This window comes from Chenopodium album, chromosome 2, assembly GCF_948465745.1.
Source record: "Chenopodium album chromosome 2, dcCheAlbu1.1, whole genome shotgun sequence".
NCBI lineage: Eukaryota > Viridiplantae > Streptophyta > Magnoliopsida > Caryophyllales > Amaranthaceae > Chenopodium > Chenopodium album.
The window spans coordinates 77,793,441-77,820,646 of NC_137835.1; the positions used below are offsets into that span (position 1 = coordinate 77,793,441).

The 27,206-nt window shown below is 31.8% G+C and overlaps 1 protein-coding gene and 1 long non-coding RNA gene across 2 annotated transcripts; one reads left to right on the forward strand and one right to left on the reverse strand.

Annotated features, from left to right (window-relative positions):
* Positions 1-8,080: 8,080 nt before the first annotated feature.
* On the reverse strand, positions 8,081-9,196 carry LOC145576277 (protein neprosin-like). Its single transcript, XM_081634061.1, has 2 exons — positions 9,188-9,196; positions 8,081-8,461 (listed from the first exon to the last, which is right to left on the reverse strand). The coding sequence occupies exons 1-2, from the start codon at positions 9,194-9,196 to the stop codon at positions 8,081-8,083; spliced, it is 390 nt and encodes a 129-aa protein (XP_081490187.1).
* A 9,442-nt stretch (positions 9,197-18,638) lies between these two features.
* Positions 18,639-20,055, forward strand: LOC145588624 (uncharacterized). The gene is made up of 3 exons (XR_014101614.1): positions 18,639-18,753; positions 19,242-19,294; positions 19,888-20,055. It is a non-coding gene; the product is annotated as an uncharacterized LOC145588624 (long non-coding RNA).
* Positions 20,056-27,206: the final 7,151 nt, after the last annotated feature.

The window sequence follows — 27,206 nt, forward strand, 5'->3', positions numbered from 1 at the left end:
AGTGTCCTAAGTGGCTCAAATGGGAAAGGTTTAGGAATATATGAGGATTGCATTAAGAAGTTATAGGCCAAGAAATGCAAACAAGTTGCTACTTCTCAAACCTAGAACCGCTTACATGCTAAAAGTTGTTATGAACAGCAAATGTTTCAAATTAAATGGACCAATTCCAATTGATTAGAAACTACCTCATATAGTTGGAAGGTAAAAGAATGGAAATGTTCCAATTTAAGAAGTATATTATAGAAATTGATTTAGCACATTACTACTTCTTGGACATATGATGTCTTGTTTAGTTCTCTCTTATTGAGAATGAGGTTGAACTAAATGAAGAAGTATGGCTAAAGGAGAAATAAATCTACAAGTTTAGAAGCAAATGTTGCTACTTCACAAGTAGAATTTACGAGTCTGGAAGCAAAAGTTGCAACTTTACAAGTATTCACCTTACCGTGTTATTGGCTAGAATTAAATAAATGTTATTCATTCTTGCCATTATCAAAACACCATTCAATGTTAGTAATGACTAAGCATCGAAGATTCAATAACGTGGAATAAATGTTATTCTATGCTTCATTGAGTCATAATGTGTTTTTGAGATTGCTAAATAGGTTCAAAGTTCTATATGATAGAAATTATTTAACCATTTCTATATATATAAATTGTCTCTAAAATGTCAATTAATTTGAATAAAAATGAACATTGCATGCGGAAGATCCAAAGGGATGGACTTTCAATATCATTGGATTATGAATCCATTGATATATGTAAATATTATTCTAATTTGAAATTATTGACAAAGTCACCATTTAGAGAAATGATGATGAGAACTCAAGGTCGAATACATATCGATGTAAGAAAACCAAAGGTTCAAAGGCTAGAGATGGACAATGAAACTTCATTTGTGATATGATCACATGTGCTTAGTTGAAGCATAAGTATGAAAATTTTGAAAATGTTCAAAACGTTCAGTATGAAGTTCAGTGATACTTGACAAGATAATGATTACATTACAATATGATTGTAATTGTGAAAATTTAAGTCAAGACATATACTTGGCAACACATTCAAAGTTTTGCGATATGATCGTAATAATGAGAATTTAAGCCAAGACCTTGATGAACATCCACGAGTTATGAAATCGTTTTACAACAAATTTCGAAAGAAAAGCTTATGAAATGTTCATAAAAATGAGCTATCAATCTATATGAGATATATTTTGATAATGGATGTAAATTACCTATCTTCCAACCATTGTTCAAAGGATATACTTTTAATAAGCTACAAAACGTACTAAACAAAGATACATAGGTCAAATCAAAATATAGAAAAGGTTTCATATGTGATATGGATAAGAAAAGTTCTTATTAAGTCTTTCTACAAAGCAAGGAATATAAGTTGTATTAAATTGTTTGATGCACGTTCGATTCCTATATAGAGCACGGGGTACTACTATACAAACCATACTTAGCACAAAATGTTTGTTGCTCAAGTAGGTGCCCTTATGGAAATTGTTCCAAAAGGTCAAGTGGGAGTAGTATAAATCTCGAAAGAGTTCGAGAAAAGCAACAAACAAACATGGTTCAAACCATGGTTGGTTCACCCTATGCTAAAAGTGCCTCCTCAAAAAGGCAAGTGGGAGTATAAGAATCTCGAAAGAGTTCGAGAGTCTTGAAAGAGTTCAAGAAAAATGATTTAGAAATTCTTGAAGAAATTTGAGAAGTAATCGAATCAAAGCAACAATATGAGCATGATTCACCTCATGTTACAAGTGACAACGCATGGTCTCATTAAGTGTAATGGGAATAATAACCATGTGTCGAAGGTAGTACATTCCAAGTGCACATCCTCAATTGTCGTTTCTCAGTGAAAACTAAACAAAGTTGTTGTATGAGTTTCAATTGTTGCATAAAAACCCACAATGATGACTAGCATATGTAAAACTTAGCCAAAGAAATATGATTTCATATTGACTAAGAGTTCTAAAATATTTATTTTGGAACATGATGATTATGCAAGTAACAAAGATGATTTGACAAGTTATAACTCCAAGTGGTTTAAAAACCAGGAAATCTGAAATAGATTCTAAATTTGTAAGCAAGTGTATGACACTTGAATAATTTGCCTAATTGGGTGAGACCCATTATAAGCAAAACAGACAAGAAAGAAAAATGTTTTCTAAGTAAGCAAAGACTTGTTAAAGGATTCAACTAATTCATAGTATGACTATGACTACGACGAAAACTTTACATTAGTCACGTTGCAAAGATCTATTAAAGATATTTTAGTGATTTCTACCTTATAAGATTTGGTAGATGGATTTCAAAAACGCCTTCTTGAAATTGTTCATGAAATAAGATTTGAATATGATACAATCAAAAGTTTGAAAATCCAATAATCCTAAAGATACATAAAATATCCTTTAATGGATTGAAGTTAGCATCATGGAGTTGATTAATGTTCTTAATTTTGAGTTAATCAAATCGTTTGATGTTCTCGTAAAATGAAGAAAAGGTCTTGTGTGTACAAGATGTTTAGTGGGAGCCATGAAGTCTTCTTGGTCTAGTATAAAGAGAAATTATTCATTGCTTGAGGTGGTGGGTAAAGGTGGTGGGTGGGTTCGGTAGGGGTGGCTTAAGGTGGTGAGTTAGGGTTAGGTGAGTCTGGTGGGTGGTTTAAGGTGGTGCGATTGGTGGGTTAAGGCAAATGAATTGGTTAAGCGTAGTGGCGGTGGGGGCTAGAAGCGGTGGTGCGAGGCTTTTTTTTTTTTTTTCTTGGTTGGAGTCAATGTCGGAGATCTGGGTCAATGCCGGAAAATAAACTCCAGTGGCATTTAACAACTATTTTTTGAAAATGGGTGGTCATAGACAACAATTTTTTTTTTTGGTGGTTTTTGACAAAAAAGTGTTTTTAACGGGTGGTTTCTGACAAAATTTCCTTTATTTTATTCAATTTTGGGTCTGAAATTTAATTAGTTCTTGTTTTTATAATTTAAAGGGTAGTAATAATTTCATTGGTTTTTATTAGTCGTATATCAGTACATAGGGATTTAATTTTTAGGATAATGGGGATTCAATTTTTGTTTAATTGATGAATCTATGGATATGAAATTTTTACAATTTTATATACTATTGTTCATCCAAAAAAAAAAAAAAAATAATTCAACCACATTTTTTTTTGTTTCAAAATTATTGAATCTGTCTGCAAGTATATATTGCTAAACATTGAAATCTAATACACTGTTTTTGTTGCAGAGTTTTACATAATAAGGTTTTGAAGCAAAGGAGCTCGATACAACGTAGATTGATCTCGTCATATCAACTGGGATAATCATAGAGATTGGAGTTGGTTTTTAGCGTTCTAAAATGAATCTATAAATTTGATTGTACTATATAGACTTTGTATCTGATTTCATTTTGTGCTGCTATGTATGTATTATTATTAAGTTGAATTGAAATCTTAATTTACTAGTCAATTTGTAAATTCTCGATTATAATTAATAAATCATTAGTTTTCTTACTTGGAATCTAATCTACTACATACATTAATCCAGACTAAATTAATGCTTCCGTATAAATATTTTAAAATAATTTTATATTTTTTTTAAAAGAGGATAAAAATAGAACTGGTTTTTGAGAAAGGCGTTCTCTTTTTATAGGCATATTGATGAGTCTATTTTATATATATTTTTACTCCCCGTCCTACGGTCATATGTGTGCTTATTTGAGCTCTAGTGTTTTTGTAGAATTGATATTATTTTGTAGGAATTTGCAGATTTATGATAATTCCCAAGCTTATTGAGCCACTACGAAGACATTAAAGTCGGATCGTATTTTATGACCGGATATTTAAACCCAAAGATCGAGTTAAAGGAATTTAGTTCGTTGATTAAGGGCTCGGTTCGTTTGGAGTACTAATTTTGTTACACGTCCAAGATAAATTAAGAAGAAGAAAATTCAGCCCAAGTAAAAGATGGCCCAATCCCAAGAGGATGTTGTTGGGCGTGAAAGAAGCGGCCCGATCGGGCGAGCTTGAGCTTGTTTTCATCTACCGACTTTGTTAAGTCGGTCTTCGAATTTTTGTGGGTTATAAAACCCGTAAATCAGGGAACAAAGGGGCAGTTTTTATTTTCATGATTGGGGTTTTAGTTTAGCTTTATTTCGTTTATCGCTGTCATTAGTTTTAGATTTTAGTTATAGTTGACTTTAATTTTGTCATTACAAGTTGATCATTATTGTTTTTCCTTACGTTCTCTTTTCATTATAGTTTCTTATTTAGCTTTATTATTATTGCTTTCTTATTAGCTTTATTATTATTGCTTTTAATTATATATGCTTTATTTAATTGTTTAATCTTTATTATGTTTTCTTTAATCGCTTTAATTAGTTTAGTTTTAATTAGGCACGAGTAGTTTAATTCTAGGGTTCTTGGGGATCCATGATTAATATGAAGGGATGATTTATTATTGTTAATTGTTAATGTTTTGGGTTAATTTCCTATTGATTGATTTAATGCTATGCAATTAGATTAGCGCTGGTTTAATTGTATGAGTTACGCAATATTGATTCGAGATTCGAGAGATGAGAATTGATGTTTAGGCTTAGTTTCAATAGGCATGTTAATTTATAAATGGTTAAATCAAGATTTGAGAGATGCGATTTAATACTGATAGATTAATTCTGTGATTATAATACGTAACGAAAGCCCTTTATAATCTGGTTAATTTATGCATTGATAATTGATTGTTATGTTTTATCCCGTAGTATTAATTATTGGTGAACCTATGACCCTAGATAATTTAGATTATAATAATTTATTAGGAATAAAAGAACATTGTTTCCCTGTGGTCCGACCCTTCTTCCCTATCTACATAGTTAGTGGATTTAGGTATTATTTTTTATTAGGTGATTACGAATTTAGCCTATCACATATGGAACGCTTATCACAAGGTAAGCTTTTCATTTTCCTTGTTTTCTAACTATTTGGTACATAGCATTGGAAACACTTATCTATGATAAGCATTCTATATTGTATTTAATATAGAACGCCTCCAAGAGGTGTCTTGTAAACTTTACAAGACACCCTAGTTGAAGAACGCCTCTAAAGCGTCCTATATATATTGCCTATTTAAGGCGTTCTATATAGGCAATTTTGTAGTAGTGGCTTGAAGCCGGTTCTTCCTCGCCTTATTTCCAATACCCAAGCTAGCTTCGTTCCTGAGAGTCAAATCACCGATAATATCGTCATCATGTAAGAGGTGATTCACACTATGAGACGAAAGCAAGGAGCTAAGGGGTATATGGCCATCAAAATTGACTTCGAGAAGGCTTATGATCGATTGAGGTGGTCGTTCATTCGAGATACTATGGTTGATATGAATTTGCCAATTTTGATGATGGAATTGATTATGGAGTGCATCACTATAGCTTCTTTGCAAGTGCTTTGGAGAGGGGAACCTTCCAAAAGCTTCACTCCGAGTCGAGGGATTCGTCAAGGAGACCCCTTATCTCCCTATTTATTTGCGATGTGTATGGAACGTTTCTATCAAGTAATTGAGGAATCAATTGCTAATAAATGGTGGACACCGATACGTGTGAGTCGTGATGGTCCGATGCTTTCAAACTTATTTTTTGCGGATGATGTCATACTCTTTTCCGAAGCAAGTGTCGAGCAAGCACAAATAGTGCAATGCTGCATCAAGAGATTTTGTCGTGCCTCTGGACATAAAGTTAGTTTACCAAAGTCGCGTGTCTACTTTTCTGCCAATGTGAGTCCTGAACAGCAAACTGAGATAAGTGCAGCCCTCCATATGGAAGCCACGGATGATCTAGGCATATATTTGGGTATGCCTACCCTCACAAACCGTGTCACCAAAGATACTTTCCAACACTTATGTGAGAAAATAGACAGGAGACTTGCAGGTTGGAAGACTAGATACCTATCTATGGCGCCAATGGCGGGTAGGCTTACTCTTGCCAAGTCCACAATCTCTACGATGGCGCTTTATTCGATGCAATCCGCTAAGATCCCACGAACTATTTGTGAAGAGATAGACAAGAAAACTCAAAATTTTATTTGGGGAGGGAATGATGAAAAACGTGGGATTCATCTCCTTTCTTGGGAGGTCTTGCAACGTCCTAAAGAGAAAGGTGGAGTAGAAATTTTCTCTTATAGTTTTATTTCCAATAGAATTTTAATTTTTCCATAGGAATAAAATAGATTGCAACTTTAAAAAAATATCTTGTAAGTAATCTAATATATATATATAAGGGGAGTTTTTCCCGAGGTTTTAGAGAGACACGTAAGATTTAATTTTCTTAGTGCGCCATGTAAATTTTAGTAACAGCCAATTATTAATTTCTTTTAGAATTAATTAATTCAAATGCCACGTAAGCAAAGTTGGCGAATGATATTTTTAAGTTTAATTAAATATAAAATATTATTTTTTTTTGTTATTAGGAAGTTTATTTAAATATGTAACAAATTTTCGCACATAAATACAAAAAAATATATTTTAAAAAATTCAAACAAACCGTATATCGCACGGGCTTCATCTAGCATTTAATAAAGCTAAAATTTTAGCCAGCTCTTGATAATTAAATTTGTTTAGGATATAAAATTATTAGAGTTTCATTTGTTATCCAATCAATATTAGTCTATATGAATAAAAATTCCTAAGCAATTGTCTTTAAAAAAATTATAATATTAGCCAATGGTCTACTAGCGTTATTGTTTTAAAAGGTAATTAAAAACGAGATTCATTTAAGTTTTTTTTTTTTTTTTTTTTTTAATTTTTTTAATAAAGAAATCCATTTAAGATTATTTAAATCAACTAATAATATGTTTTACAAAAACTAGATTCATTTAAGATTATTAAAAATTGTTCACAACCTTGTACAAGTATGATTGTTATATTCTACTTCATAATTTTTGTAAAAGACAATGTAGATAGTAGATACTCTGTATTATTAAATTATTTCAAGATTCGCCAAAGTATATTTTTCATAAATATTTTAATATGTACATATGTATATACACATATGTATAGTAATAAATAATCAATAAATAATCAAATATCACTAATCCGTAGTTAAAAATCACTAATTACTAAGTTCAGTTCAGTTTAGTTCAGTTCAGCTCAGTTCAGTTCAGCTCAGCTCAGTTCAATTCAGTTCAGTCAGCTCCTAATTTCCTTCTCTTATAAAATATTCAGTTCAGTTCAGCTCAGCTCAGTTCAGTCAATGAGAACAAGCCCTTATTGTTTTTAGTTTTTCCAAAGAATTAATGAAACAAAAAAAATATCTAACAAGTCTTGAACCCCATGCTCTCGATCTTTTGTAAAAAGGAAACTTTTATTTTCTCTTTCTTTGATGTTATTTCCTTTAGACGTTAACTACAACGTTAAATGGGAGTTACCATGTGTCAGCTAAAAAGTAATGGAATATATATTATTATAACACTTTTTGCGGAATACGAGACAAGTTATTTATGAGATTGCCATTTGATCAACAATAAACGTTAATCATTTTGATCAACCGGGGCGTCCTCAGACCAACTAGCAAGATGGTGTGGATTATCGTGGTGGATTATAGGGTTTGGGATAGACTCAAATCAATCGCAAGACTTGAGGGTTCAATTTTGAAATCTAGATCAAATTTTTTAATTTAATCGCAAAAACTAAAGCAATCGCAAGCTCGCAATTAAATCAGCGATTTATTCAATTTAAATAATCATAACACTCTAATTTTATTTATGAAAATCAAAAGCATATTTATAGGACATACATCCCATGTTAACTAGAACTCTAAAAGATAAAAATTAACCCTAGGAAAGTGAAAACCTTAATTATATCTTATTAAAAGATAATATTTAGATTTTCCGTAAACTAATTATGAAAACAAACACTTATCCTATTAACCATGCGTAACTTTTGGATTGACGAAACTCAATCTCACGATGAATGGACGACTCGAGCAAAAATTAAAATAAAGCAATTAAATTCCAAACTTGACGCTTTTGATTCGCATCACAAGACCAACTATAATGAAAAAAAATAAAACTCTTTATTGATGAATTTACAAAATCACTATAACATCAAAGGATTATTTGGGCCTCCATAATACATCACTCGGCCTAAATATTCTGATGTAAAACCACCATCTTTAACAGTATATGATTCTTCACATTCCCAAACCTTATGAGTATCTTCGGGGTCTACCACATTCTCATAAAATTCATTGACGTATGTAGCATTAAATACTGCTGCTGTATATCGAGCATTATAGATTGCCCTCCTCCCACTGCCCATCTCAGGAGGAGGAATACTAAGTTCGGGATTAAAAATCTCACCTCCCCATTCAACTTGATTGGAAAATTCTTTCAGTGAAGTAAATAATTCTTTGGGCCAGTATCCGATGTCTCTTTTTGTATGAGAAAATGATAACCACCAATTTCCATCATCTTGATGCTACACGCTCACAAAACAATATACACATGAATATTAGTAAGAATGGGCCGGGTATGTTACGCGATGTGGCAGGTTTTGAAAAAAATTCTTTTGGTGGTTGATCAAAACTAAAAGTGTGACATAGTCATACAATTATACAAGCTGAGTAATAAAAATTCAAATGCACAATTAGTTAATCAAGCTTCATTTTACGTGCTTAAAAGTATGGATTGTATAAATTCGTACATTTGAATTTATACATGTTATTCTACCAAAATAAAATATAAATAAGAATTTCAATCACAAAATTAATGTTGTAACTGGATGCATCAGCTGAGATTTAAAAGCTAGTTTATAATACATCAAAAGTAGCTTAATAAGTAACCAAAGCCCCTAATAACATCCCAAAAAAGAAAAAAAAAAAAGAAAAAAAAGGAGTGCACAAAATTGCAGAATTAGACTTTTGGAGGAATTTGATGAGAAGTTACAAAAAACAACTCTTAAACTATGTAAAAGATTCATTTATTTTATGTATCAACTTACTTTCAAAATTATAAAACTAGTTTATACAAAATTTGAACATGCAACCTTTAATCTTAACACTAGAAGTATTACTAATTAATAAGCTTTTATAAGTTCATGTTATTTGTTGCAATCAAATTATCAAAATGTAAAAATTATGAATATATTCTATACAAGATATTGAATATGCAACCTCAAGTTCTAACATCAAATACTTTTTTTTACCTCTAACATCAGATGAATAACTACTTAGCTATGTCTTTTTTTCGTTTTTTAAAAAATAAAATATCAAAATGTAATACAAGTAAATGACAATATAATTAATATTTTTTCTATTTCTATTTTTTTAAAAAAGATTTGAGTCATGAATTGAGTGTAAAATTGTTTTTTTTTTTTGTGTGGAGATTGAGTGTATAATTGTTAATTGTATGTAATTAATGGTGGGGCATGATTGAGCTTAATAATAGTCATTATAAATAAATAAATAAATAAACATTAGTTGCGACTTATACCTTGATAATTGATAAACCCCAAGCCTGTTGTTGTCCTCCATATTCAGAGTACTTGCTTGGGACTACACCCAAAGGCATGTCTTTAGCCACTTGAACAAAACCTGGGCATTGATTTATGCATCCTTTTCCCCCGGTCTATCAAAGTTATTTTTTTCAATACAAGAATATTAGAATATTAGTACATATGCCCTCGGTTACTTTTCAATTTACAAATATACATTTTTACTAAACCAAGAAATACATTGAATTATATATACGAGAGAAAAGTGATATATAATTTTTATTTTTATTTTATTTTTATTTTTTATATGTAGTAATAAAAAGTGGTGGCCTGGGTCTAATTTCTTAAATTTGTTACAACACTTACAAATGAGTAAATTTAAAAGAAATATTAAATAAGAAAAGTGAGTAAGAAATTAGGTGGGGTATTAAAGAGATAAGTCTTGATTCCTTAATTTTTTTTTTACTAATACGTACCTAGTATTTATCCATAACTACTCATGTTTCACTATTATATGTAAAAAAAAAAACTTTCAACCTATAGTAATAATTGATAAAAATGCTTACAGCGAACCCATCTACAATAGGTGGGTAGCAATTTCAAAAAAAAAAAAAATGCTTACAGTGAAACTTGCATACAAATGTGCTTCATTATCCTTGAATATCGCAGGATTTACCTGAAATTGACCACCCAAAATAAGTTTGTTTTAAATATTCTATGTGATTTAAGACAATTTAAAGAACTAAAAATCCTAATTTAAATTCTTATCTTACCATCCATCCGGCTTCAAAGCTATCGGCACCATTTAAAAGCTTAATTCGCGCTGTAGACCATTGATTAGGTTGTACAACAGGTTTATAAATTGAGAGTACCCCAGCAACTCCCAAAAATTTCCTGTCCAAGTTATTTGTATGAACTATAGCATCCTGTACCAATTATTAGCAATTACTACCCATGTTTAGTTTTATCATCTTGTTATCTTGAATACAGTTAATTATGCATATGTCAATCATTGCACAATCACTTATAAAAATATTTATTTACTCCAAAAGCAATTATATATCCCTATTTATAAAAATATAACCTAGTCTCAGCACAAATAATTCTATTTTCAATAATAATTGATATATATGACAAATAACTTTCCACTATCTATCTTGTTTTCCTTCATAAACCGCATAAATCACCAAATGTAGCAATCTTAAAACACACACAAAAAAAAAAGAGTACTTATTTTATTTTCAATAATAATTGATATATATGACAAATAACTTTCCACTATCTATCTTGTTTTCCTTCATAAACCGCATAAATCACCAAATGTAGCAATCTTAAAAAACAAAAAAAAAGAGTACTTATTTCTAAATGAAATTTGAATGTCCTTTCACAAATACACGAAACTACGTAAGTGGCGCAAATGAATTACCTTTCTGACACTTTCAAAGAAAGTTATACCGAGGATGGAGTATTTAACGAATAAATATTTTAATTGACAATTATAAAATTTTCATAACTAGAACGTACCCGTTCTAAAGCACAAAATATAAATATATTTTGTTGTGAGTTTGCGACGAAAAATAATCTTTGAATATTTTTTTTTAAAACAAATCTTTGAATAACTTTAATAGGTACTTATGGGTGGTGTTTTTTTTTTAAAGTAGTTAGTGTTGTTTCAAAAAAAAAAAAAAAAAAAAAAAATTAAAATGTATGGAAGTGCAGCACGTCTTGTGTGCGGCTAATCACACCGGGGGCGTGTTCGGCACGTCTTTTGTGAAAAGCTAGGTAGTTGTTGAATTTTCTTCTATTTTTTTATAATTTTACAGCTAACAGCTAGTTTACTAAACACTCATACTGGATTATTTATTTTCACAGCTAACAGCTAGTTGACAACTAACAGATACACATACAACTAACAGCCACCAGCACAGCTAACAACTACCTCTACAACTACATTTTGCCGAACACGCCCCGTGTGACCGCTTGTAAAATAATAAAGTAATCTCTAAAACACTGATCGGGTAACCCTTACAACATAGGCTAAGTAACCCCTATAATACTGACGGAGTAACCCCTGTAATACTAATAAAGTAACCCCTGAACACTAATCGGGTAACCCCTATAACACTATCAAAGTAATCCCTATTATGGCCGGCTACACCATGTGGCGGCAAGCCACATATAAGAATTTGTGATAGAAGTGGAAGTTATAGTTTAATTTTTTTTTTTTTAAAAGTTGGAAGTTATTAAAAAAACACAAAAAAAAAACACAAAAAAAAAAAAAAAAGTGCAAAGATTTTGAGAATTAGAGTTTTGGAGTGTTGTGGATAAAAGTTGGGGAAAAATCTCTATAATTATATAATAGATACACCAAACAATTAACAAATAAACTTACACAATGTTTATCAGGAGATTCAAGTTGATTAATGTCAAAGACGCTGGAATTCAAATTGGTTCTTAGGATGGGAACGGTTTTAAAAGGGCAACCACCATCTTTGAGTTTTATGTCGTCATCACCTTTTTGTTCTTGAAGTTTTTCCAGGTTCGGTATCTGCACATACGTAAAAACTAGATCAATTCTTATGCAATAGATGCACGGTTGTTAAATAATTATAATGAAAATTAAATTATAAAAAGGTATAAAGTATAAGGACTCGACACACAAATTATTCAATTATGAAGTATATAACCACTATAATAGTTATAATAAACAATGAATATTTTAGAAAGTTTACTTTAGATTTTTTGTATGTACATCAATTGTCATTATTTAGATACAATACTCAAATATGATGCTGCCAAGTGTTACTTTTATTCGTCTTTAGTAATAGGTAATAGATTGATAAATTATGATATACAAGTATATTACAAATCATCAACAATTTAACACCTAGATAGAAAAATTATGATATACAAGTATATTATAGTACTAATCATCAACAATTTAACACGTACTATGGATAGAGAGCAGGGCCGTCCCAATGATTATGAAGCCCTGTGCAGTTGGAATAAAACTAGGCCGTTTTGTTAATGAAATGATAAAGAGTTTTTGTAAAGCAAAGTAGTACTCAATTAATAGCATTTTTGCTTCAAAAATTGATTAATTGCCTTATAATTTAAATTTTAAAATAACAAAAAAATAAAATAAAATGAAATAAATGCAAGTTGTACCGGGATTCGAACTTACAACCTAATCTAAGCGGAAAAGCTCCTTACACCACTTAACCAAAGTTTATCAATTGATATCTATTCGTTGTAAATATTATATAAAATTAGTTATCCTGAGGCTCCCAAACAAAGTTGGGCCCTGTGCCACCGCTCACCTTGCACCAGCTAAGGGTCGAGCCTGATAGAAGGATATAGAGGAAAAGGAAGAAAAGAGAAAAAGAAATATGCATTATCCTTTGTTTGGATATCTAAAACAAGGAGGGAAGGAGAAGAAGATATTGGAAGGATCCAATTTTTTTTTTCCTTTTAATAAAGCAAATCCTTCCATTGTTGGGATCGAGATTTAAAAGCAAAATGAAAATTGAAGTCACCTTCTCCATCCCCTCACCTCCCTTTCCCTTCCCTCTTTCTCCTCCCCTTTCCTTTCTCTTCTCTATTATTATTTTAGTCGACATAATTTGACTTTTGTACTATTCATGAATTTCATTTTAACTAACTTTTCTGATTTATAGCTACGAGTGATAAAATATAGTCATGCGAGATATTGTTTGAATCATCTCAATGTATATTATATTTATACCTATTTTTAAAAATAATTTCACAATATCGAAAATTAGAGATACTAATCGTTTCATTAATAACGCAAAATGTCAAACGTGATAACTTTTATAGAATGGACATTTTAATAGTTTAACCAAATAAATAACGGGATAATAATAATAGTTAAAATATAATCTTTAAAAGTTTAATTTGTTCATACACACTATATTCATACAATAAAATAACTTGCCTTATATGCATGATTCTTGAGCAATGGATGATTAAACGCCGGTTGTTTGTAAAAGTCTACGCAATCATAAACACCATGTTTTGTCTATTGGAGAAAAAGAAGTTAAAGAACAAATTAGTTTTAGTTACATAAAGGCATAAAGAGAACTATGGAATGGAAGAGACTGAATTCAATCTAAATTACCTTGATAGTCTTCTTCACTTCTTGTTGGTTAGAGAATGTTGTGCCGCATAATCCACACAAAACTAATAAAGAGAAAAGCACTAAAAATGATGTTGAAGAAGCCATTCTTCCTTACTCCTTCACTAACTATTGTTGTCCTAGAAATGAGTTATGGTGCTATAGTAGAGAAGTAAGATATCAATTATATATAAGTATACATAAGATCACAAAATTAGTAAAGAAATCAAGAGCATTATCGTTGATTGGCTTAGGTGAAACATTACCAAAAAAGTTAGAATTATTGATATTAAATCACACTAATTAATATGGTAACATATCATGAATATATTTAATATGTGTTGACTAATCACACTAATTAACATGGTAACATATCATGATATATTTATTATGGTTTACTAATCACACTAATTAACATGATAATACATATTATGTGTTGACTAATCACACTAATTAACATGGTAACATATCATGATATATTTATTATGGTTTACTAATCACACTAATTAACATGATAATACATATTATGTGTTGACTAATCACACTAATTAACATGGTAACATATCATGATATATTTATTATGTGTTGACTAATCATACTAATTAACATGGTAACATATCGTGAATATATTTATTACTCTCTTCATTCCACAATGATGTTCCTGTTTGGAATCTTTGATTTTTTTTTTTTTTTTTTAAAAAAAATCTTCTAAATTTCTCTTAATATATAAGAACAAGTATAGTCATATAGGATATAATTTGATTCGTCTTGGTGAGTAGATTATTAATATATAACTTTTATAATTTATGTTGATGTGAAATTAAAGATATATGCGGTCAAAGATGGGCAAAAATCTGCATCGATTCGAAATAAGAACATCATTTTGAAACGGAGGGAGTATGCGTTGAACTGTTGACTAGCTAGACTATCTTGTCACCTGTTGTCATAGTAACCAATGTTAATTTTGTTACTCCCTCCGTCCCTAAATTACATTCCTCTTTCTAGCATTTATTCCTCACATAATAGAGAGAAAGAGGAATGTAATTTAGGGACGGAGGGAGTATTTAATTGACTTTGGAGAAACATTACCAAAAACTTAGAATTAATGACGTTGAATTTGAGGAATTATTAATGATACACATACAATCATTGTATATTGTCCCTACATACAACACCATTAGAAATTTAACACATCATCAAAAAAATGGGAGAAAATTAGAATTCAAAAGGCCCATTATTGTAGCCAATAAAAACATGACAAAGTAAGGTTGTATGTAGCGACCACATACAACAATTGTATGTGTAACCTTTTGCTTAAATTATTATGCTTAAATATAATATATATATATATATATATATATATATACTTCCTTCGTTTCTTTTTAGTTGATATGTTTCTTTATTCACGTTTGTCAACGCACTACTTCAACCATTCATATCTTTAATTACCGATAAAAAAATTATAAAAAGTTGATATTTTGAAAATATTTATCGTAACGAATCTAGCAAGATCCCACATGACTATATTTTTCATTACGTATAAAGCACAAAATATGGTCAAAGGGGAGTGTGTGAATAGTGCTAAAGTCAAAACGTGTCAACTAAAAAAAACGGAGGTAGTATATGATAATGATATATACTCCCTCCGTTTTTTTAATTTTCATCATTTTCCTTTCATGGGTGTTTTTTTTAATGCATCACTTCTATATTTGGTAACTTTATAGTTTATATACCATTTGTCCCTTTATTAGAAGCTTATTTCTAGCATTCACATAATAAAGAGGACGGAGGAACAACTATATTTTATCATTTCTCTCTCTTATTTTAAACCCCACTCAAATTATTTTATCATTTCTCTCTCTTCCATGGTCCCCACTTAAATAATAAAAATATACTTCCTCCGTCTCTATTTAGTTGACGTGTTTGATTTAGGCACATATATATTAAGGAGAGGAGACAGAGTGAGAAAGAATGAAAAAGCAAGTGCAGTAGCTTGTAAATGCAAGGTAAAAAATTTGCCCATAAAGGAAACGTGTCAACTAAAAAAAATAACTTCCTAAAAAGGAATATGTGTCAACTAAAAAGAAACAGAGGTAGTATATCTCATCTCACATATTTTCTCTTTTATGGTTTCCATCTTACTTTTACTATAATAATTTATTTACATACTCACAATATTATATTACTCTCCTATAACTCTATGCATTGCCAAGTGATGCAAATAAAAAAATAGAGGGAGTATAGTCCTTAGGGCTATATATATATAAATACATTGTTAAATAAATATTCTAAAATTGAATTGAGTTGAGAATTTATGGAAAAAATCACACATATATCGATGTGATAAATGTTAAACTATCCTCAATATTTCTTTTTTTTAGCTTCTTATACATAGCCCTTGTCAACATTAAATCACATTGATTAAAAAGGTACTCCCAGATATCATGATTCAATTCATTACTCCCTCCACCCCCTAATTATTTTCCACTTACTTTTTTAGTGCTCCAAAATGTTTTTTTTTATTCACTAGTAGAAAAATGGAAATTGGCACCGGTTCAAAACCTCTCAATGCCACCGGTTTTGAACTGTTAAGTATTTGAGGGATGCCAATAATCGCATGAAATGCCACCGATTCAAAATCGGTGGGAATACTTGTTATTGGCATCGGTTAACCAGTGCCAAAAATGCCCAAAAAAAATTAATTCACTATTTTTGGCACCGGTGCCAAAAGTGCCAAAAAAATCAAATATTTTTTTTGTTTTTTTTTTGTCTTAGCTTTTTCACTTAAAAATTAACAAAAAATAATCTTTAAAACAAAATACATACAACGATCACATACGGAGTATATATATTCATCAAATAAATTATGTCTTTACAATTTCAAAAAAAAAAAAAAAACATTGCAACATCGAATTAAAACACCAAAAGCTACATCATCTTGATATTTGAATCCTAATTCTGTGTGGAGTGTAAAACTTGCATCAAATTTGGACACCAAAATTAATAAAAATCCTCAATTAACTAACATTCTGAAATTTTTAAACATTATAGAACAATTTAAAAAAAAAACAATTGCAACCAAATTAAAGCGAAAAAAAATTGCAAAAAACCTGGTAATATAGAAAAAAAAAAGGTATTCGAATTCCTCAAATTAAACCCACAACCATCATACTAAATTATTAACCCACAACCACCATATTAAATTATTAACCCACAACCACTAGCAACTAAATTAAACCACAACCATCGGCAACCAAATTAAACCCAAAACGCAAAGCTAACCAGAAACACTACCCTCAAACTTCCGAATTCCACCAAAAATCTCAAAAAAAAAAGAGTGAGAAAAAAAAAAGAGAATTTACCTCGAATTACACCAAAACCCCCCGAAATTAGCTTAAATTTGGGTTATAAAGGTCGAATTTGACCATGAAAACTCTAGACCATGAAAACTCTAGATCTAGAGTTTTCATGGTCGAATTTGACTTGAAAACATTTAATTTCATCACGAGGAGGAGAGAAAGTGCGAAAAAATGAGGAAATTGTTGTTGATGTCGAACTTTGTGGTGGTGATGTTGCGGTGGTGGTGGCGGCTTTGCAGTGGTGGTGTTGTTGTTGTTGCGGAGATGAAAGAAAATCGACGGGGAGATAAAAGACGATCAAAGGAGAGAGGAGATCGAAGAGAGAGAAGGAGAGAGGAGAGAGAAGAGAGGAGATCAGACGAGAGAAGGAGATCAGAAGGGAGAGGAGAGAGAGAGATCGACTGAATGAATGAATGAATGAAGGAGGCGTAGGGGAGAGAGAAGGAGCTGAGGTTAGGGTTATAAAGTGGGGCGGCTTTTGTTTTGTTTTTTTTTTTTTTTTGTTATTTTAACTTTTGCCACCTGTTCAAAACCGGTGGGATTTATATTTTTCCCACCGGTTCGGTTTGAACCGGAGGCAATACTCTTCCCTTAAAATTCCACCAATTTTCCCCCTTTTTTCCCACCAGTTTTTAAAAACCGGTGGCCAAAACTCGGTGCCAATTACCATTTTTCTACTAGTGATTCCTTAATTCTATTTATAGCTATATATACTTTATTCCCACAATACTTCACAAAAATATTAAATTTGTTTGCCATAAATTCTCTTAAAACTCTCATAAAAAGAAATCTCCTAAAACCATGTGAAATTTTGTATATACACTCACGTGCTCCATGCACCGAATTAACCTAGGATTAGTTATTGCTTTTCATTTGATGATTAAATGAAAAACAATCATCAAAATGAAAACAAAATACATGGGTGTACCGTGCACCCGGGTGTATATAACAATCACTCAAAACCATGCTACTCCCACAATACCCTGGCCTCAAAAAAAATATTAAAACAATTTTTCATAAATTCTCCTAAGACTCCCATAAAATGATCGGAATCTCCTAAAACTCCCTCCATATCTTATTGCCTGCTCCAATTCTCCTTGCATGTATGTCAATACAAATTTTTAATCAATAATCATGTGAAAAAAGGGAACTTTTTACTTAATTATTGATGATTTTACATAAACTCTAGAAAAACATGGTTACAATATGGCACTCTTATATATCATGCTTCCTCCCCGGTTGCAGATGTAATACCCCGTATCTTTAAGCTACTTAATTATTATTAACTATGAATTTTTCTGAGAATATTCTATTACACAAAAATATTTATATGATTTTATGAAGATAATATTATAATTATGTTTTATAAAAGGTTTTAATTATACGAGTCATGTTAAAATTTGTCATAACCAAAAATCGGATTTTTAACCTTTAGTATTATGCCCGAAATCCCGAGTCAAACACTTATTTCTGGGTCAAACTTACCCAACTACCACTCATCTACTTCTTACTCCATGGTCAAAGTCAACAGTCAATGGTCAATGGTCAAAGTCAACAGTCAAAGTCCAAGTAAACCACCCAACCACCATCCATCTCCTTTATGGCAACATTGATGATGGAAGTTTTTGGAGGCTATAAATAGCCATGGAAGTAAGGCATTCTTACTCCATATTCCTTCTCCTCCTTTATTTCCTCCTCATATCCTCCTTTCTTTCATTTCCTTTTTGGTCGCGAGCCACCACGACACCACCTTGCTGCCGCCTCCTTTCCCTCTTGTTTCTACTGTAAGTTACTCCTATATACTACTATATATATATACTACTAGATTACTAATACTATTGCACCACTTTAACTCCTACTATTATAATTATTAATGAGATTATTACTACTACTAGTAATACTACTACTACTATTACACTACTACTACTACTTACTCGATCTCACCTTCACGTACTACTACTACTACTCCTTTTTATTATTATTATTATTATTATTATTATTATTATTATTATTATTATTAGCTAACTAGCAACAACTATCTACACATATATGTTGTATACTACTACGTACATATGATACTACTATTTCTACCTTTTAAATTATAAATATTATTATTATGGATTATCAAAGATAATTTCATGAATACAAGTGTTAATTTTATAAAAGGGTTATGATAATAAATTGTTCATGCACAACTAGTCAAAGTCGATAGTCTAAGTTCTTGTGTCTATGGGTTGAAAAGTATTTGATTAGGATTATTGGTTTGTTATAGGAGGAATTTCGGGTTCAAAATTAGGAGTTCCGTACTTGTGTGCAAGGATCAAGGTACGTACACGTGGCTAGATCTTTTAAAAGTGGCTTTTAAATGCAACGTGATTTACATGTTAAGTGATTTTCAACCATGTTTAAATGATTGTGAAATATATTTCGGTGAAACATGTTTTAAGTGTTTGATCTCAAATGTTTAAATATTTCATATGGTTGATTATAAACTTGTACTGATATTCAAGATGTTTTTAAAAGGAAGTTTTATTGTTAAAATTATCCCGAGTATGGGATATTGAAAAATTTATTTAACATGAGTTACTCCTTGGATCTTTGGATTTACTAGCTTGGGGGGTGTGCACACTTAGATGGGAAAATGATTTATGAAAATATAGATTGATCCATCCTATTCGGAATTCTATTTGAAAAGTTGGTTATTTCGAAAATTAGTTCTTTTGACAAGTTTTTATACATGAATCTCTATTCAGGAATGGTTTGGATAAATTATGATTTATTAAAGTTAAAACTCTTCGAAAGCATGTTTAATTAATTAAATTGATTTTACATGTCTAGCATTTGTATGTACTTAGCATTTTGGCTAATACGTATTTGTTTTGTTTTGACTTGGCCCTACTTATCATTTTGATAAGTAGATAGGTGATGGCGATCGGACAACGTGAACTATATGCTGCATTGGGAATGATGGGCGGTGATCACCTAGTTTAACTTAATAAATATAGCATTAGTAGTGTAGTTACTTTGAAAGTGTATCAAACTATTATTATTACTATTATTATTAATAAAAGATAAGTATTGTTTTCCGCTGCAAAACTCTGTTAAGCCCTACGTAATCACGTGGCGGTAATACTCCCATGTTACTCCCTAAAGTTGGATTAGCATTGTTAAATATTAGAGAGTAATTTGGGGGTGTTACAGCAGAGGCTCTTGGGACCGATCGATTCTCCATATCCACCCTGCTTATCTCTAAAAAAAAAATAGTAATTAAACAACTCTAGATGATTTTACAAAAACTCTAGAAACATGGTAGGCTCTCATACCTCATTATAACCTCCATACAACATGAGACGACCAAATTCTTCAGTTTTCCAACCAGCATCTTTAACAGTATACGATGCTTCGCAATCCCAAACCTTATGAGTGTCTTCGGGATTTAACACATTCGTATAATTCCAGTCGACATAAGAAGCATGCATAACTGATGTTGTATAGAAAGGGTTGTAGAGTGCCTTCTTCCCATTGCCCATCTCAGGTGGTGGATAACTTTGTATGGGATTTGAAATTTCACCTTCCCATTCTACTTGGCTAAAATAATCCGGAAAAGAAAATAATTCTTTTGGATAATATCCAATTACTTTTTTTATATAAGTAATTATTGATACCCAATAATGTTTGTCATCTTCATGCTATACATACCCTCACAAAACAATACAAACACAAATGTTAATACCATGAAAAGTATTGATTGTACCCATGCTATAAAAGGATGCTAGTTCAGATAAGTTACGATAAGGTCAAATTTATTAATTTTTTGGGATAATATACTATACGATTCCATAATCTTTGTTATATATATATTAAAGAATCATGAAGTAATACAGATCCTTAAACCATTTACTCTCATCCATTTTGTAATTGGTATAGTTTGACTTTGTTTCGTATTCACGTAATAATTTTGACTTAATTTTGTTACCACTGAGTTTATATATAATGAATGCTATTATATACCGGTGTAAGAGAATTGAGCTCGTGGTTAAATTTCTGACTTAAATGTCATAATTCCCACAATAAGTAAATTAATTCATAATGGGCAATAGCAAATGTAATTAGAGAATTATAGTTTTCTACTTCTTTTAAATATATTAAGAAACTATTTCATTTCAATATGCTTTACTTTTATACTTTTGGGAAAGTGATCCCGTTCACGCCTCAAAGTGATCCCGTTCACGCCTCAAAATGATTTATGACTTTTATACTCCGTACAATATATAATTCTTCGGCCGCCGCTTTTTCTCTCTTCTCTCTTCTCTCTCCTTTCTCTTCTAGGGTTTTAATTTTCTTGGCCGTTTAGGCCGGAAATAGTCTAATTTCGGAAATTAGACTATTTCCGACCCTTTTTCTTTAATTCAATTTAGTTTTTTGTTTTGTTTTACGTTTTGGTTTATTTGTTTTGTTTTGTTCTCTCCATTTGTGAGAGTCTGTCCCAATTTTCTGGGATTTTGATTCTCATCTATGGATGAGAATTTTATTTTTAGGGTTCTTATAATAATTGGGAAGGTGATTTGGATTCCTATGGGTCTGGGATTTGTCATCAACCGGTCGATCAAAACATCAGCGCAGATTGCGGAGGTCTCAACTTGGAAAGATGCAAAGACATTGAAAATCATTGCTCGCGTCAAGCTTGAAGCGGTGGAGTATGAGCTATGCCAAATATGCAAATTAGTTATGATTTTGATTGTAAAAGTTATGATATTTTCTCTAAATCTGTGATTTACAGATCCTTATTACTGTAGATGCCGTATGGCTTTTATTTAATGATATTATTCTTCCCGTTAAAAAAAAAAAAAAAAAAAAATTAAACATTGGAGAAGGAGGGGTGTTAGTGTTTCGGTAGTTTATTTCGGACACCAATTTTTTAATTCTCCCCCACCCTTTGGCTTATATAATAAAGATAAAAATCTCACTTTCTTTTTTAATTATGATCACGCAATTACCATACATTAGTTGACTATCATTTAGATAACTTTCCTTTTTGCTTCAAAAACAATAAAAAAAAAAGATAACTTTCCTTTTAAATTTATAAATCCATTGTTTTTATTTAATGGGATTTTCTATGTGACTGGGGTATGGGGTAACTCGAGTTACTCGGTTAGGGGTTACTCAAGTTACCCCTGACCGAGTAACCCCTCAAGTAACCCATGACCGAATAATCCTTAACCGAGTAACTCGAGTAATCCCTGATCGAGTAACTTGAGTAACCTCGGTCACACAGTGGGGCCAATCACATATAAAAATTTGTGTTTTATTTAATACGGGGTTTTTTTTTTGAAACATTTAATACTGTATATACTTGTATTTTTTTTAATAATATAACAACAATTTCATTTTTTTATTACTAATTTTTACAGCAACGAAAAGTCATAAATTATTGTTTATATGCTCTTTGCTTCTCTGATCCGTATAATAATGCCATGTTCACTTCACCTTACAAAAAATAATAACAGTAAAGATAATTTTAGTTTAGCACGTATAAACAATTTCAATAACTCAGTTAAATATTTTCAGTTCAGCAAAAATAAGTTAAGTTCAACAAGACAACTATCATATTAGAGTACGTAAGCTTTAGCAAGACCAAATATACGATAGTAAGTAAAAAAAATATTGAAAAAAATAAGTATATTTTAGAAAATAACACCACAAATTTTCAAAAATTTTAATTATAGCACCACATTATCTCACATTTTTATTATAACACTACAAAAAAAAACCAAAAAAATTGATTTCAACACCAACTAATGGATTTTTGGATGAAATCCGTTAGTAGGACCCACCTAGTACACGTGGCACTTATTGATTGCTTTTAAAAAAAGAAAAAAATTAACAAAAAAAAAAAATTAAATAAAAACCCAAATCCTAACCCAGCCCACCACCGGCAACCCCCTCCCCATCCCATCCCCACTGTCGGCAACCAAGCCACCGACAACCCACCTTGAAACACCTCAGCCACCGGAAAACCCACCTAACCCAACCTTGAAACACCGAAAATTGGCGATTAAACCCCAACGATCGGTGTTATAGCGGCCAAAAGTCGCACCTCTCCTTTACCCTTTCACCCTCAAAATGGCCGGAATCGACCATGGAAACCCAGAATGAGTAATTTCGATGGTCGATTTGGCCGTTTCAAGGGTGATTGGGTCAAAAGGGGGTGGTTTTACATAGTGGTGTTGCGCGGCGGTTTGAATTGAACGACTTGGCTGGGTTGGTTTCGAGGAGGGGGAAGGGGTGAACGGGTAAGGGTGGTGGTTGCTCAGTTTCTCTGGTGTAGAGGTGGGAGTCGCTCGGTTTCGCCGGTCAAGGTGGGGTACTGGTGGTTTTCGGCTGGAGTTGTGTTGCCGGCGGTAAGGTGGTGCGATGGTAAGACTTGTTGGGTTAGGGTTTTCTTTTTTTTTTTTTTACTTTTTTTTTTTAAAACTAATCAATGAGTGCTACGTGTACTTGTTGGGTCCCGCTAACGGATTCCATCCAAAAATCTGTTAGTTGGTAGTGTTATAATAAAAAATTTGAGATGATGTGGTCTTATAATTAAAAATTTTGAAAATTTGTGGTGTTATTTTCTAAAAAATCCAAAAAATAATAATAAAACCCAATTGTTGAAACATGCTGATGATTAGAGTATGTAAGCTAAGATTTAGCAAGACCAACTATAATGAAACAAATTAAACATTTTATTGATGGATTTACAAAATCACTATAACATCAAAGGGTTATTTGGGCCTCCATAATATATCATTCGGCCTAGTTCTTCTGATATATAGCCATCATCCTTAACAATATATGATTCTTCACATTCCCAAACCTTATGAGTGTCTTCGGGGTTTACCACATTATTATAACTTTCATCGACGTATGTAGCAGCTATTACTGCTGCTGTATATCGACCATTATAGATTGCCCTCCTCCCATTGCCCATCTCAGGAGGAGGACGACTAAGTTCGGGATTGTAAATCTCACCTCCCCATTCAACTTGATTGGAAAATTCTTTCAGTGAAGTAAACAATTCTTTGGGCCAGTATCCAATGTCTTCTTTTGTACGAGAAAATGATAACCACCAATTTCCATCATCTTGATGCTACACGCTCACAAAACATGAATATTAGTACTAATGGGTATGTTACGTGTTGTGGCAAGTCTTGGAAAAATTCTTTTGGTAGCTCATAACAAAACTAAATGTGTGACATACTCATACAAGATGAGTATTAAAAATTCAAATGTACAAATTAGTTAATCAAGCTTCATTTTACGTGCATAAAAGTGTGGTTGTATAAATTTGAACCTATAATCTAAAGTTTTAAGTGTTAGCCAATAAGCTATCACTATATTACATGTTATTCTACCAAAATAAAATATATATATAAGGATTTCAATCATAGAATTAATGTTAACTTGGTGCGTTTGGCCGGGATTTAAATGCTAGTTTATCCCTACCTTATAAAAAGTGGGAGAATGCTCTTATGAATAGTGTATGGACATTTATATCCCTAACAATGTTCTTTTACATATAACAATGTTCTTTTACATATTTAACCCCCATTGAATTCAAAAGCCTTTATGTCTCTTTTTTTTTAACAAGGCCTTTATATATGATGACTTGTTTAATTTATTTAATTTGTCTCATCAATAAGTAGTTAAAAATTAGTATGCAAATTGATATAATAAAATACCATGCAAATATGCATAAGGCATAAAGATCACCCGTAATAATTCTCCTTAAAATTAAAGCCTGTCATCTGCGCGCATCGCGCGCGTAAGAATCCCTAGTATATATTAAAAGTAGTTTAATATGTAACCAAAGTCCCTAATAACTTCTATTAAAAAAAAAAAAAAAGAAAAAAAAAAGAGAGAGACAGAGAAAGGAATTCAAAAAATTGTAGGATTGGAGTTTTGAGAACTCATAAATTATATAAAAGATTCATTTATTATTTTATGTTATCAACTTACTTTCAAAATTATAAAAGTAGATTATACAAAATTTGAACATGCAACCTTTACTCTTAAGAGTAGATTTATTACCAATTGATAAGCTTTTATAATTTCATGTTATATGTTGCAATCAAATCATCAAATATGAATATTTTCTATATGAGATATTGAATATGCAACCTCAAGTTCCGATCTAACACCATAAGCATAATTAATTAACTACTAAGGTATGTCTTTTCTTTTTATTTCTTTAATTTTTTTATATTTTTTTTTGCAAATAAAATATGAAAATGTAATAAATGACAGTATGACTATTTTATTTTTTAAAAAATTAGTCATGAATTGGGTGTATAATTGTTAATTGCATGTAATGGTGAGGCATGACGATTGAGCCAAATAATAGTTGTGGACTTATACCTTGACAATTGATAAACCCCAAGCCCATTGTTCTCCTCCATATTCAGAGTACTTGGGTGGGACTGTACCCAAAGGCAAGTCTTTAGCCACCTGAACAAAGCCTGGACATTGAAGATTTATGCATCCTTTTCCCCCAACCTATCAAAGTTTTTTTTTTTTTCAATTCAAGAATATTAGAATATTAGTAAATATGCCCTCAGTTTCTTTTCAGTTTACAAATCTACATTTTTACAAAAACCAAAAAATACATTTACTTTATTACTTATAGGAGAGAAAAGTGACATATTAAATTATTATTTTTCATATGTAGTATCAAAAGGAGTGAGTCTAATATCTAAAAATAATTTGCTACAACACTTACAAGTTAGTAAATCGAAGAAAAGTGAGTAAATTTAAAGAAAACAGTGGGATTTATGAGAATTTGATGGTATACATTAAGATAATGGTACTCACAGATCTTGATTATATGGGCATGGACAAATATATAGATCAAATCCTTACTCATGCGTGTGCATTTCAAAATAAAATCTTGTGAGTTCACCTATCCTAAAATTACTTCTAGCAGACATGCTAACTGTAGAGTATTTTAGCATGTGTTTCCAAAAAAAAAATTTGCATTTTATTGGTATGAATAGTACATCAAGTATCTTTTTTTTTTTTTAGGGAAACGGATCACATAAATCAATTAATCCAAGGATAAAGTATCCATCATTACATAGGGCGAAACTTCATGTGGACAATGATTATCCCACACTTGTTCGGTGTCGAAAGGAATTAGCCTAGCAAGATGATGGGCAACGAAATTACCCTCTCTTTTAACATGAGACCAACTAATCGACACAAAAGAATTACAAGCATATAAAATATCCCCTAGAACTGAATCCAAATCTGTGAAGAACAAGGCACCCTTTGAGAGACGTTTAACAAGGAGCTGGCAGTCGGATTCTATAACAATATGCTCGAGTCCTCGTTGTCTACCCAGTTTGATTGCCAAGTCGATGGCCTTCGCTTCAGCAATTTCAGCAGGCCAGTTGGCCTTGATCCTTCGAGTACCTGCGAAGACCACACCCCCTGCACTATCTCTCGCCACCACACCCAAGCCCACCCAACCATCCTCAGCCAAAGATGCATCAGCATTAATTTTAATCACCCCAACAGGCGGCGCGACCCATCTCTTAGGACTCGAAGCAGGCTTTGCCCCAATTGATGTGCGAACAGTGGAGTTATGCTTCTCCAACTCCTCCACCCAACGAGCTACCCTTTCCAGCAGCACAAAGTTTGGGGTAATCTTATTTTCAAAAATCTTCATATTTCGTTCATGCCAAATGCACCAAGCCAAAAGAACCCCCTTTTGCACCACTTTCGGGTCTAGCTCACTCCATTGCACAACAAAGTCGCACCAGCTATCCGCATCTTCCCACCGATTCATAGCAATACAACCACTATCTTCCCACAGCTCTTTCACTCTAATACAATCAAACAAAGCATGACCCAATGTCTCGTCTTCATTACACCATGGACAACAAGCAGAATCAGTCATATGGCGCTTAAGAAGGAGCTTCCTAACAGGGAGAGTGTCAGTGCAAACTCTCCAAAGGAAGTGACGAGTCTTCGGGAACACATTTATCTTCCATAAACCCACAAACGCTTTGTGAAAGTCGTCAAAATTACAACCCTTGCCCAACATATACGAAGTCTTCATAGAATACTCCCCATCCATAGAGAACGCCCATGTAATTTCATCTTGTTGATGGCGCCAGCTCAAAGGTATAGCCAAAATGCAGCGAACGTCCTTCTCCTCAAATACCTCTTCAATCAAATCGGTCCTCCACTCCAT